Here is a 14,488-nt window from a genome sequence, read left to right on the forward strand (position 1 = left end):
AGGGTTTACATCTAAGCTCTATACATATCGACATGTTTCACCTGCCCTTTTACAAGTGAAGAAATCGACACTCATCATGAGTAGGTGAACTGCCCCTACTGCCCCAAAGAAACGCACTAACCTGCTGATTTTACAGCTGAGCACTCCCGTCAGCCACATTCCCCCATTCACCTGCCACTCTCCAACGCATCTGAACGGGCACCACTGGTAAGTTAACATGGTGCAGAGACTTGATACCAAGCTGAAACTAATACAGGGGTCTCCCTCCTAGTTCATTATCCCAGCAGCATTTTTAGCAGTTCTAAAACCAAATTTCCTAAGTAACTCCTCAGGACTTGAGAGCCCCAGGCATAGTGCTAGCAGCTGATGAATGCTCGTGAGCAGAAGAAACAGACCTAGCTTAGGAACTACAGGCTCGCAGGAAGACAAACAGGACAAGCCCGGCTACCATAGATGCGAGGCTTCAGGTGGTGCATCAGCCACACTGCAGAGACCTGACCTGACCAGGAGCCTGAACCATGGGGAGTCAAGCACATGCCCTGGACCTGAGGCCTCTACTCAGATCATCAGCATGAGTGCCCCTCAGCTGTTCAGAGAATGCTCTGTGAATACTCCAAGCACCAAACAACACAAACAGCAAACGCAGAGGTTTCCAGAGTCTGTGTGTGCTGGGGTTGTGGACCCACAGGGAAAGGGGAAATGCAGGCTGCTGCTGTCTGAGCAGCTCTACCCAGAGCAGCTGGTCCAGCCTTTCAACGGGAACAGAAAGCCTGCTTCCCAGGCACAGAGGGAGAAGTGAGAAAGAGGCAACTTCTTAGCCCCTCATGTCCACAAAAACAAGGAGAGAGGCCAAAAGGAAGGAAGTGGTGCATGAATCTGGAGGATTGAGGGGACACGTCTCATTCTATTGCTCAGGTGAGGTCACAGCGATGGGCATAGTCAGCATCAGGAAGCAGAGGTCCCCACATCCACACAGTAACTCCCTCACAGGGCTGTCGGCTTCTCTGCCTTCACCATCAAGAGTAGGAGCGATTCTAGAACACTAAGCAGGCAAATGAGTAAATGTTGTATGAAACAGGCATTGAAAAGTGACAAGCATCCGAGCAAACACAACCAGCAGTCCTGCGGACTAGCCTGGAGAGTGCTATGAGAGTGAGGAAGGTGACACACACATCTTGACATCCCAGTTCCCTTGAAATGCTGATGATCAGCAACTGTAGGTCCACTATCCTAAGTGGAATCTGAGAGGCCACCCCTTTCCTAAAAGGCATGCCTATTTCCCGGTCACCTCATCCCATCCTGCGCACAGCAGCCCACCACCAGTGCTCTGCACCTGTCTTGCCCCTGTCTGGCCCAACCCCGCCCTAGGAATTGCAATTTTCACATCTCACTCTCCATCGAATGGAAAATCAAGTGGCACAGGTCTAGAAAATCTAACACTGAGGGTGTTTTGAAATTTGTACTTGCATGCTCTTACACTAGTACCTAAACCCTGATACAGAAGCAGTAGCTGAGGAGTGGGGAGATAGTGGAGAAGGAGGGAGGGTAAAGGAACAATGCATTTTATGTGAGTTGAGTGAAAGCATGCCCCAGACCTGGCACACCCCATGCACAGGCCTGGCACAGTGTCAGCTGCTACTCTCTGTGACCACACTCCAACCACAGGGCAGCCAAGGCCTCAAATCCCATCTCCTACATCACTGTTTTCAATGGGCTTTCACCAAACTCCAAGACATTACACAACAAGCTGGCCCTCTGCCCCTCATCCCATCTGGACAGTTGTTCTCCCCCTCCCACACAACAATAGAGAGAAAAGCATTTCCTTTAGCAGTTCCAGAGAAAAGGGATCGCGGTGAATGGAGTTCAAGTTTCACAAACAGATGTGAGGAGAGAGACTGGGCAGTTCATGACCCTGCACATGACTTCAGCAAAAGCAAACCTCAGACTCACTGCAACTGCAGAGGCTGCTGCATATCCTATTATCTACCATGTTGTCTAAGCCCTAACAAATTATAAAATCAAAAAGGGGAAGCTTGTTTTGAAGAAGTGAGATGTGTTTCTGAATACCAACCATACCACTTTACACAACTCCTCCTTATCAGAGAATTATAACTTTCAACATAACACTATATTGGTTCTTCTAATATAAGCCTAATAATGATTATTACTAACAATAACAATTTTAAACACATTTACATAGTGCTTAATAATTCTGAAAGTACTCTGTCTCCTTAGAGACAAGTGGGTCAAGTGCTCTATGCTGATTAACAAGTAAGAGCACTAAGGAGCAGAGCTCACCAGTAACTTGTACAAGGTCACAGAGCTGAGCAGAGTCAATACAGCTGCATGGTTCATACCTGGATTCCAGAAACATATAATGTGACTCGGAAGTCAAGAAAACAGCAAACCCTGTGGCAAATAAACAGTGAGGCAACATTGCCCATTCGCGTACGTATGTACACACACACACACACACACACACACACACACACACACACAGATGCCAGTCATATTGTAAAAAGTAATTTCATGTTAAATGTTTTAGAAGGCTCCATTCAGTTACTCTTTCTGACCAATTAAGAAAAGATGACCAGTTTGACTTACAGGTTAAAATGTAGTTTTTTTGTCTTATTCATTAAGCAGCATAGTAACACATCTGGAATTGAGTCAACATGAAATATAACTACTCCTAAATGGGCAACACTGATGTTCCTCCAGTGAAGTGTGTCTGTGACTAGAGGATCCAGGACTCTCTACCCTGAGCACACGTCGCCCTCTAGTGGCATGCACTTCTCACATTCTGGGCTAAGTCCCTCACCTGATGCTTGGCAAGCATTTCTTACATACCCTTTCAGCTCAGTACTTTTTTTTAGCAAACAACTCACTCAACACATATTTATTTATTTCTATACTAATATCAGAATAACAATTATGCTTATTATAAAACCTAGACAAAACAGACTGGTTGTTTTAAAATGTAATCTAAATAGAAATTCTAATCATTTCCTCAGGCACCCACATTGGAGATAACTGTGCTTGAGAGAGAATCTGTTAATATAAGTTTAATCAAAAACATTCAGTTGTTTCTGCCCTTGATACAGACACTCCTGATTTTTCTCTTTAAGAGTCCTGTAACTTAAGTCTGTGCATGAATGAGGCATAGGAATTCTGAAGTTAGCCATTTCATGAACTAGAAAGGTACGTAGTCAGGCTAACCATAAAACTGAAGCAGTTTGCCAAAAACGGTTTGGCTCAGTGGATAGAGCGTCGGCCTGTGGACTGAAAGGTCCTGGGTTCGATTCCGCTCAAGGGAATGTACCTTGGTTGCGGGCACGTCCTGGGTAGGGGGTGTGCAAGAGGCAGCTGATCGATGATTCTCTCTCATCAATGTTTCTAACTCTCTATCCCTCTCTCTTCCTCTCTGTAAAAAATCAATAGAAAAAATTTTTTTTTTAAATGAAGCAGTTTGCAGGAATAGGTAAAACTCTCACCTGGAAACAATATAGTCTTTACTCAACATTTAGCTCAAGCAAATTAGCAATGCAAAAGCACACCTTGAATCTCAGGTAGCCCTACTTTCTTTCCAGATAGCTCAAGTCTACATATTACAAATCTTAGCACTCTTGAAGCCTTTTATCTAAGAAAGTCTTTATTATAAAAAGAAAGATTTCAAAGTGTCCACCCAGTAACACTCTGTCCTGTGTCAGTGAGCAGAGAATTGTGCAGACTTTTATCATCAGTATGCTCTCCGGAAGGACTGAAGCCTTTCCACTTAGGCTCGAGTTAGAAATTTTACTGGGTCTGTGTGCCTCACTCACAGCATCAGGATACCCTACTTGGCATGATCCTTGTATTTGAGAAGCAGAGTGATGACCCACAAATATTCCAAAACAGAAGTAATCTGGAAAAGAAGTAATCACATCAAGTTCACACGGAGGCAGGACAGTGGGAGATTTGTGGTGGTTCTGTTTTCTCTTCTTTCCACATATGCAATTCCCAAAGACTGCTATGAAAACCAAAGGTACTTATAATCAGTTAACTAAGGTATTCATTGAAGGCAGGTATCATGTCTTAAAACTGACCTCTGCATTCCTGGCACCTAGCATAACTTGGACATACCACAGGCACTTTCCATTGTAAAAAGAACACAAACTTTTTATTGCTCCCCAAAATAAGAGTTGGGGGGGGGGGAGGGAAACACTGAAAATCTGATGTTTATAGATCAGTTCAGTAATGAAACAATTTATTACTAGGAAAGCATCTGGTAACAACTGTCTGTATGATCGTTAAAATTTTATGTGTCAGATGGCTAGGCTATGTTTTGGGGTCAAACTCCAATTTAGAGTAAGACATCTTTTTAAAATGTGAATAATGTTTAAATCCATAGATTTAGTACAGCAGATTATCTTCAATAACATGGATGTGCCTTATTCAAACAGTTAAAGACCTTAAGAGAAAGTACAGTCCCCCAAGTAAAAAGGAATTCTGCTTCAGGCTGCCTTCAGACTCAAGCTGCAACATCAGCACTTCCCTGAATCCCAACCTACTGCCCAGCACTACACATTTCAGATTTGCCAACTCCCATAATCATGTGAGCCAATTCCTTAAAATACAGCAATATACCAATTAACAAGTAGGGCACATTCTGAGAAATGCATCAATAGGCAATTTTGTTGTGTGAACATCAGAGTGCTCTACACAAACTTAGATGGTCTAACTTACTACACACCTAGGCTGGAAGCCTGAATAGTATATTTTATCACACAAAACAACATGAGACTAAATTGAGCACATGAGAAAATGATGCAATCAAACATGGTAAACACAAGGTGTATAAGGCTGGCTGCTGCTGGCTTAATACGGCATACTGTTTTATACCAATTTTTTTTATAAGTAGAGTACACTTTAAAATGACAATAAAAAGTACAGCAAATACACAAACTAGTAACATAGTCATTTTATTATCATTACCAAGTATTATATTCTATACTTTTGTGCAATACTTTTATATGACAAGTAGCACAGTAGGTCTGTTTATACCAGCATCACCACAAACACATGAGCAACACGCTGTACTACAACATTATAATAGCTATAGCATCAGTAGGGGATAAGAATTTTTCAGCTTCCTTATAATATTATTAGGGGCCCAGTGCACAAAATTCGTGCACTGAGGGGGAAGGTCCCTCAGCCCAGCCTGCCCCTCTCACAGACTGGGAGGCCTCAGGGGATATCCTACTGATGGCCTCAGGGGCTATCCTTCTCTGTGGGAGGTACTGGGATCATCAGGGGAAGACGCCAGCCCCATTACACTGCCACAGCCACTGCCAGCCACCACAGCCACCGAGGTGTTTTCATCAACATGGACTCCAGTCCCTTCACCATGAAAAAATGACAACTTTCTTTAGGCACCTTCAAGATGTGTCTTTCATAGAATATAACATTCCTTTATTTCTTTTTCTTTTCTTTTTTTTATATCCTAACCTGAGGATATGTTTCCATTGATTTTTAGAGAGTATAGAAGAGAGAGGGAGAGACAGAGAGAAACATCAATGTGAGAGGGACACTTTGATTGGTTGCTTCCTGCATGATCCCTGACCTGGGACCAAGCCAGGGTGGAGCCTGTAATCTAGGTGCATGCCCTTGATCAGAATCAAAATCAGACTCTGTGGTCGGCAGGCCAAGGCTCTATCTATTGAGCCAAACGGGCTAGGACAGGATATGACTTTTCTTAGCCCTTACAGCAGTGGCGCTTGGTTTTTTCGTCCAAGAGTGTGAAGGAAAAACCCTAGATCACCTTCTTGGATTCTTATTACCCAAGTTACCAAGAACACTGCAAGTGGTGGTGTACATGGAGCTCAGCCAATGAGCAGTCAGAGAAGGTAGATATGTATTTATGCTCAAACTGGTTTGGTTCAGTGGACAGAGCATCAGCCTGCAGACTGAAGGGTCTCAGGTTTGATTCCTGTTAAGGGCACCTTCGTTGGGGCACATCCCCATAGTGGGGAGTGTGTAAGAGGCAGCTGATTGATGTTTCTCTCTCATTGATATTTCTGTCTATCCCTCTCCCCTCTTCTCTGTAAAAAAAAATCATGAAATATATATATTTTTTTTAAAAAAAAGAAAAGGTGTTTCCTCTGCAGCTCATGTGCAGAGAATGCCCTGCTTTGTGTCCACTGGGCTGGGGTGGGGGGGGGTGGAGCACACATCCCCAAGGCCAGCAGCCAGCCCTGCATTGTGGGCACCAGGCTGGGAACATCCACCCCCAGGCACTTGGTGTCTGCGCTCATAGGCCTAGAGACCCGGGCCACTCAGGGCCTACAGGCCGCCATCTTTGTTGGGTTAATTTGCATACTCACTCCTGATTGGCTGGTGGGCATTACGAAGATACAGTCAATTTGCAAATTTTCTCTTTTATTTGTGTGGACTAGAGGCCCAATGCATAAAAATTCATTTAAGAGTAGGTCTTCCTTCCCCCCACTGCTGGCACTAGCTTCCCTCCTCTGGCCACCCACAAGCACCGCAACCCGGGCTGGCTTCCCTCCAGCCCTGCTTTGTCAGGAAGGATGTCCGGAATGACGTCTAGAAGACATGGGCCTAATTAGCATATTATCCTTTTATTATTATAAATAGATGGGACCATCATCATATATGCAATCCGTCATTTATTGAAACATAGTTATGTGGCAAATGATTGTAAATATCCTCTCAACTTTTAATATATAGATATATATACACATATATATCTATATATTAAAAGTTGAGAGGCTATTTACATTTTTTTCCCTATTGGTTCTATTTCTCTGAAGAATCCTGTATAATATACTATCTACAGATTTTTCAAAGATCATAACCACAGATATTAATCCAGTGATTTCTAATATGATCAATCTATTGTTTTCACTGGATTAAAGCCAAACCACTACATAAAATCCAATCACTAGGTGAAGTATATTCTTCTAAAATGAAAATTATAAGAAATGACAATAAAAGGATGGAAGAAAAAGCTTTCCAACCGATATACCTAGGTAGACCAACCCAATGGACATTTTTATAATGGTGGGACTTTTTAGTCATATAATAGAATGATTTCAGGGTGAAAACTTCTTCACAAGGTATTACACTTTATTGTGAAATCTTTGGCAAAATTTATAGAATGAAAAAGAAGAAAATATGCTAATTAAAGGAGATAAGAGGGGGGAAAAATAACTACCTCTTGGTTATCTTTATTTTGGTGCGTCCAGAAAATCTTATGATAAAGCGTCTCCAATGAATTGCTAGAATCAGTTCGGTCAAAACAGTGTCGATCCAACACTTCCAATGTGTGCAAAACCCGGCTAATGGTCACCCCTAGAAATGGAAATTAAGCAAGCAGTTAAAAAGGCTAAATGAGGCCAAACAGCACAGTACAAAACTCATTATTATGGGTGCAAAGGGGATTTTAAGAAATCATTCCCAGCATAGAAGAGTTGCCAACAAAACCAAACGTGGCAAGTTAGACAACCAGGTTCTAAGGGCATAAACTAAAGAACTTCCTCCGAATTCACTAGGTGGCTCCGACAGAGAGCAGAGAGCATCCTTATCCAATACGTGGACAGGGTGATAAGAATCAGAAGCATGGCATATAAAGTCCCACATTCAAAAGCACTCCTCCGTTGTGTTCTGTACCTGCTGTTGACTCTTGGCACTTGTCAAAAGACCACCGAACTTCCACTGCACGGCCTCTCTGTTTTATCTGCTGTTCTACCTCATAAATCCTTTCCCGAACCTGAAAAATAAGCATTTCTAATTAACTTGTGCTTGGAGAGCCACAGTGGTTATCTAAAACACTAGAGGCCCGGTGCACAAAATTTGTGCAGGGTGGGGATGTCCCTCAGCCCACCTGCACCCTCTGAAATCTGGGACCCCTCAAGGGATGTCCAGCCTGGTGCATGGGTAGGGGCAGGCTGGTTTACCCTGAAGGATGTCCCAGATCAGGGGAGGGGTTCCCTTGAGGCATGGGCAGCCTGGGCAAGGGACGTGTGGTGGTTTTCAAGCTGGCCACACCCCCTGGCAACCCAAGTGGAGGCCCTGGTATCTAAGGTTTATTTATCTTCTGCAATTGAAACTGTAGCCATCTTGGTTAGGTTTATTTGCATATTTGCTCCAGATTGGCTGGTAGGTGTAGCTTGTGGGTGTAGCGGAATGATGGTTAATTTGCATATTACTCTTTTATCAGATAGGATGTAAGGATTTTCCACATGAACAGAGAATCCTACAGTGAACTGCAGTCTTCACTGCATTGTAGGAAGTTCAGTCGGCTTCACCAAGAGTGCATTTTAAAATTCACAGGTGGCCAAAACTGGTTTGGCTCAGTGGATAGAGCATTGGCCTGCAGACTGAAGGGTCCCAGGTTCGATTCTGGTCAAGGGCATGAACCTTGGTTGTGGACATGTCCCCAGTAGGGAGCGTTCAGGAGGCAGCTGATTGATGACTCTCTCTAGAGAGAGTTTCTAACTCTCTATCTCTCTCTCTTCCTCTCTGTAAAAAATCAATAAAATATATTTTTAAAAATTAAATTAAATTAAATTCATAGGTGGTGATTCTATGCCAGTTTTCAATAATAAATGCTTACAAAAAATCTTTATAACTGAAAATATATTAGAACATCAATAGAAAGTAAAAGTTCTAAATATCATCTATAAGCCATTCTTCTATGTATGAAAGCAACCAATCATGTTTATTAACTTATTAAGACTGCTTTGAAAAAACAGAGACCTTTTTCTAAGTATTAGTCACCATTCTTTGATTCAAGTTTCTTAAGTCTTTGAACCAAATAACCCAGCACTAATAAAAACATAATAATTACTAAATATCACAGACCACTACTTTGAAAGTTGTGGAACACCGTTATAATTACCATTTGGGTGGCAGAACTCTGCAAGAACTGCTAGGCAAAAAGGTGAGAAGAAAGAGAGCAACATGAACTTCTGTGGTTAAAGAGGCTAAATACATCCCCCAAGGCTACTCAGAGAGAGGGAGCGGAGCTGGGAATGGCACCGAAGCCCTGAAGACTCAAGAATGAGAACCCCCATCAAATCACTGCAACAGAAAGTCTACCTGCTGATTGAAGGCCGTGTTCCCGCCAGGCATGGGGAGGCTGGAGGGAGCCACCTGCAGCAGATCCAGGGGTGAGCCTGGGTTCGCGCTTTTACTGTCGCTTGTGGAATAATTCCACACTAAGGCACTTGGGCAACAGAGAGTGACAGTCTGGAGAGAAAGTGGGAAAATCCAGATAAGAGAAAGAAAAGGTATAACAACAGCTTCACAGTAAAATGACACCTTATTATGACTATTACAGTTTCTTATCAGTAAGATTAAAATTTGAGTATTTTAATATCCCATTCTCATCTTTTCAAGTGATAAGTCAAAACTAAGACAAAATTACCACTTTGAAAGGAAGGAGGTATAATATTAAGAAATTACCTAGTACAGGAAACCTAGGAAGCATAAAAATGAAATAATCACCATTTAAAACAATTTTTCATGAAGTTTAAAAAAATGAGATGGCATTAAATAGGTAATTTCTAAGGTTATAAACTATAAAAAGGAATTTTAAAAAATATTTCAAGTAATGGTGCAGTAAGTAGCTTCATAAATGCTGGGTGGGTAGACAATAATCCTAGATTAACGGTTGGCTAATTTTTTTCTGTAAGAAGCCAGATAGTAAATGTTTTAAGCTTTTTGGGACATCTATAGTTTCTCTCTCATATTCTTTTTTTCGTGTCCTAATAACTCACTGGAAACATGAAACTATTATAGTTCACAGGCTGCACCTGGCCCTTGGTTGTAGCTCAACCACCCTGACTGAGCCCCTTACAGACTGTCTTACTCAACCAGCTTGCACAAAGTACTTTCTATGACCACCTTACTTCTATGTCACAGCAACCCCATTTCCCAACTGTATGAAAGAGGAACATAAGACAGAGATTAGTAACAGCTCCAAATTGAGTCCAGCACACTTGACTGGCACCCTTACATTAATCCTGCTGCCTCTGAAATGCACATTAAATAGTATAACTCACATTTAATTGAACACTATCCTGAAAACTTTCTGTGCTCATAACCTTGACCCCATCTTATATATAAAAGCCTAAGTGAACAACCCCACCCCTACCCCCGCCAACCGGCCAGTAGCTATGACGTGCATTAACCACCAGGGGGCATATGTTCAACGCGGGAGCTGCTGATCTGTGGTGACTTGGCAGCTGTGGTTCTTGGGTGATGCACCCAGAGCCCAATTCTGGAGTGTCAAGAACTGCCCTCTCACAATCTAGGAGCTCTCCGACATCCCCACAGGCCAGGCTGAGGGAACCCACTGGTGCAAGAATCCATGCACTAGGCTCTAGTCTGGTAATAAGCAAAACATTGAGCAGTCCGTCAATCTTCTGAGGGAAGGCAGGGAAAGGGGGATGTGGGGGGTAAGAGATCAACCTAAGAACTTATATGCATGTGTATAAGCATAACAAATGGACACAGACACTAGGGTGGTGAGGACATGTGCTGGGGGGGTCGGGATGGCCAATGAGGGAAAAAGGAGACATATGTAATACTATATGTAGTACTTTAAACAATAAAGAATTAAAAAAAAAAAAAAAAAACTGTCATCATCCCCTATTCACACTTGGGAAACAGAGCCTCAAGGTCCAAGTTACCAACTGGCAGAGCAGAGCCCAAGTCAGGCCTGTCTGAATGATTCTATAATACATGTCTTAACCATTCTGCTATCATGCTACTCAACAGCAAACAAAGAGAGCTGAGAGAATGAATGCAGCATTTCCTTTTTCTAAAAGGTGAGTAGAAAAATAAAAGTACTACATTTGGAAGTATGGAGGGAAACACGTCTGTGGAAATCAGATGGCAAACAGGAGGATCATAAAGTCTCTGAACCGTCCAATGCATGTCTCCCCTGGCACCTATCCCTGCCCACTTCATCCTGTCCTCTTTTCCCTGACACTGTGGGTTCTTACCACCTGTCCATGATGGAGCCTTTCCCTTGCATTCTTAGTTCCAAAGTCTCCCACATCTAGGACACTGATCTATCAAATACCATTCCCAGACTCACTTCTACTAGTCTATCCTTAGCAACCTTATTCACACAGCAGCGATTTCTATCTCTTGCCTTCATAGACACATTGTCAAACTAAGAGGAGCATTATTTCACCCCATTCTGCATCACCTGTCAACCTGCCTTAACCTGGCTTCTCACCCAAAACCCAACTGATCATCAAAGACACCGCCATACTGTCAAAGACAAGTTCAGCCACCTTCTTACCAGACCTTCCCAATCCACTGGGCACTGCCTCTACCACTACTAACTCCATTTTGAAACTTTATGCAGTACCTAAAGAAGTGAAGAATGTTGACTCTGGATCCAGAATTTGGGTCTGAATTCCAGCTTTGCCACTGACCTCAAGTGTGACCTATATTACCTTTTCATCATTAGTGTTACAAAAATAACAGAGATTACTATCAGATAGGATGGTTCTGAGAACTAAATGACTTAATATATAACTTAAAACAGTGCCTAGAACATAGAACATGCTCAGTATTCTTCTTCTCCTCATCTTTGTTTCTACAATAAATTCTCTCTCACTCTTTCTCTAGTCTGGCTAACTTTCCAAGTCATCTCTGTGAAGTCCTCTCTGCCATCTCTTAACCACTCATGCCTCTTGGTCTACCTGGCCTCTCCCACACTAATTCTTTGGGTAACCTCGCCCCTCACAGCCACATGCCCTGAATTATTCAAATCCACATGTGGCTGGTCATCTTTGTTCAGGAGACACAATCAGACATGTAACAACCTCTTGAAAATACTCACTTGGAGATCCTATGGGATAAATCAGTCCAAAATTGAACTTACCTAGACTCTTCCAAACTTATTTCTTTGCCTTGTCTCCCCCCCACACACACTTCCTTACTCGCATAAGTTGTCCCTCTACTGTTGCTAAAACAATCTAATTAATCCACACACTGTCACTTCCATGCACAAAATCCTCCAATGATACCCAATCATAAGGTGTACAAGGGTCTTCTATGTGCTGACCCCCAACAGTTTTATACTCCATGTTCCATTAATACACAAGAGGGCCAGACAAACCTCTGGGCCTCTGCCCCTGCTGCGAACTCTGCCAGGAACATTCTACCACCTTTTTTAACTTGTATTGTAAGCAGCAGTCAGGACTATGTCCTCAGGAAGCTCCCCTGAATTCTAGGTGGGATCAGAAATGATCCTTCTCAACTCCCTTAGCTCATTGTACATCCCTCTGTCAGCCCTTGTCAGAGTCTCAGAAACTGCCTGTCGGCCTGTCTTCCTGACAAAGCAGCAAATCCTACCAGAGTGTCTCCAAGGCCAGGCCTGCCCCAAAGCCCCTTAGCCAACAGGTGGACACATTAAGAGCCCAAGAAGTGTGATCTGAACACTAAGCTGGGACTCCTCTAGCGTGGTGCTGTACTTCCTTCCTAACAGCATCATTCCAGGGGCCAGCATGGTCCAAGGCCACCAGCAGTGAAGCTCAATGGAGCAAAGCAGGACAGACTTATTGGGTTTAAAGAAAGAGAGAAAAGGCAACCACTCAGGATGTAAACTGAGGAAGCTAAAGAAACTGCATGAAGAAGCTGATCTTCCAGAGCAGTGATACAGTTGGCTTGTTCCATGGATTCCCGAAAGGTTTTACTTAATGGCCCTCATGAAGAATAAGCACAATAACTTACTACTAAACTAAAGCAACTAATCTTCTTTTGGCTTGATTTACATAGGAAAATAAAAACATGAAATTTCAATCTGTAAATTATGTGGTTAAGGAAGAAACTAGAGCTGTAATGTGAAAGCTGTTGCAATTCCCACCACAATTATCTCCTACACTAAAATCTAACGAAAGTAACAAGGTTAAAGGACTTACCTGCAACATACAACTAAGTCCATAAACAAGAGGACCATGCTGTGCACAGGACAGAAAGTCTGAGAAGGCGAGCTGCACGGGGCTCACACCGGGGCCGGGGGGGCCGGGGCTGGGGGCCCGGATGCTCGCATTGTTTGGTCCTATCATCATGTGAGGCGAGTGGGCAGCGAGGAGGCCAGCGCTGTCGTTCAGCAGCAAGGCAAGACGCCGGGCACAAAAGTAGGCAAGACGACGAGACAGGTAGGCCGACTGAACAAACTCGTCTGAATACTGAGGAGTACAAGGACACCAGACTTGGTCATGTTGGTGAAATAACTATCATAATACAGAAAGTTTTTATTTAAAAAGACAACCTTCAAAGGTAATGTATAGATCAGTGCTGTCCAACAGAAACATAACATAAGCCACATATGTAATTTTAAATTTTCTAATAGCCATTGGAAAAACAAAGGTAAAATTAAAGGAATCTTTTATTTATCCTCATACAGGCAAGTGTTATCATTTCAACATATAATCAAACCAAGATGTATTGAGACATTCCATATATGCTTTTTCTGCATTAAGTCTGAAATCTGGTGTGTATTTTGTACTGAGAACACATATCAATTTGTACTTGTTACAATTTCAACAGTTAACCTCCACATCTGGCCGGAGGCTCCTCTCCTGGGCAGCACAGGCCCAGGCACCCCAGAGGGGACACACAGGAGCATGGGTCAGTCTCAGAAAGGGGGCGCTGGTGACTTTTCATTAGATACTCTTTTGTACTGTTTGAATACTCAAGTACATGCATTACCTTTCCAAGGAAATTTTAATTTTTTTAATAAATTTCATCCAGATAACCAAAATTTCAACAAATTTTAGACCAGACATTAAAATAGGAAGTTCCTACCACAGTGGCTCAAAACATGTCAAACGAATATAAAAGATCCTCTGGGTCCTTAAAAAGAGATGACTTATTTTGTTTCCAGACATTTGTTTGAACAAGAGGACAGTATGTAAAGAGCTGTTTGCTTAGCTCAGTGATGGGAGAAATCAATGGAGTGAGATTACTTAAAAAGGACATGTGGCTAAAACTCTGAAATGCCCATTACAAATGACTGCCAGAACTTAAGCCTCGTATCATTTCATGTGTTGTAGAGTCAAGATAATTTTTTTCCTTCCATTTCAAAGTGCAATTTTTTTCCTCTTCCACCTCTACTTACCTAAGCTTTTCTTATCAGATCATTTCCTGCCCATGAAATCAACTGGCCTGTGGTTATATACACTGTACCTGGAGCATTAATGGTAACAGGAGTTTAAGAAGATCATCATCCATTGGTCTTATCTTTTCTAAAACATCCAAGATCCATGTCAAATATTCATGTTTTTCCAGCATTCCTTCCTTAAATGAACAAAGAAAAATTATACTAATAATGTTAAAGTAAAACTAACTAAAATGCAAAAAGCACTGCTATTCTTATGCTTATGCATAATTTTACTATTGATTTTGTTGTAGTAAAACTCATTAATCATAGTCTAAATTTCAAACAAAAAAAACTAATATTGCT

At 42.3% G+C, this 14,488-nt stretch overlaps 1 protein-coding gene across 10 annotated transcripts in view; it reads right to left on the minus strand.

Moving 5' to 3' along the window:
* The window catches only part of MED12L (mediator complex subunit 12L), a 355,232-nt gene that overhangs the window by 260,449 nt on the left and 80,295 nt on the right, over positions 1-14,488 (minus strand). For all 10 annotated transcript variants that reach the window (XM_084875885.1, XM_084875893.1, XM_084875891.1 and 7 more), the window contains exons 7-11: positions 14,212-14,322; positions 12,942-13,211; positions 9,100-9,249; positions 7,669-7,768; positions 7,214-7,350 (exon numbers count right to left, since the gene is read on the minus strand). In XM_084875885.1, coding sequence (XP_084732011.1) covers positions 7,214-7,350; positions 7,669-7,768; positions 9,100-9,249; positions 12,942-13,211; positions 14,212-14,322 — 768 coding nt within the window. The remainder of the gene's footprint in view (positions 1-7,213; positions 7,351-7,668; positions 7,769-9,099; positions 9,250-12,941; positions 13,212-14,211; positions 14,323-14,488) is intronic.

The sequence above is a fragment of the Pipistrellus hanaki genome (genome assembly GCF_964339955.1).
Source record: "Pipistrellus hanaki genome assembly, chromosome: 2".
Lineage (NCBI taxonomy): Eukaryota > Metazoa > Chordata > Mammalia > Chiroptera > Vespertilionidae > Pipistrellus > Pipistrellus hanaki.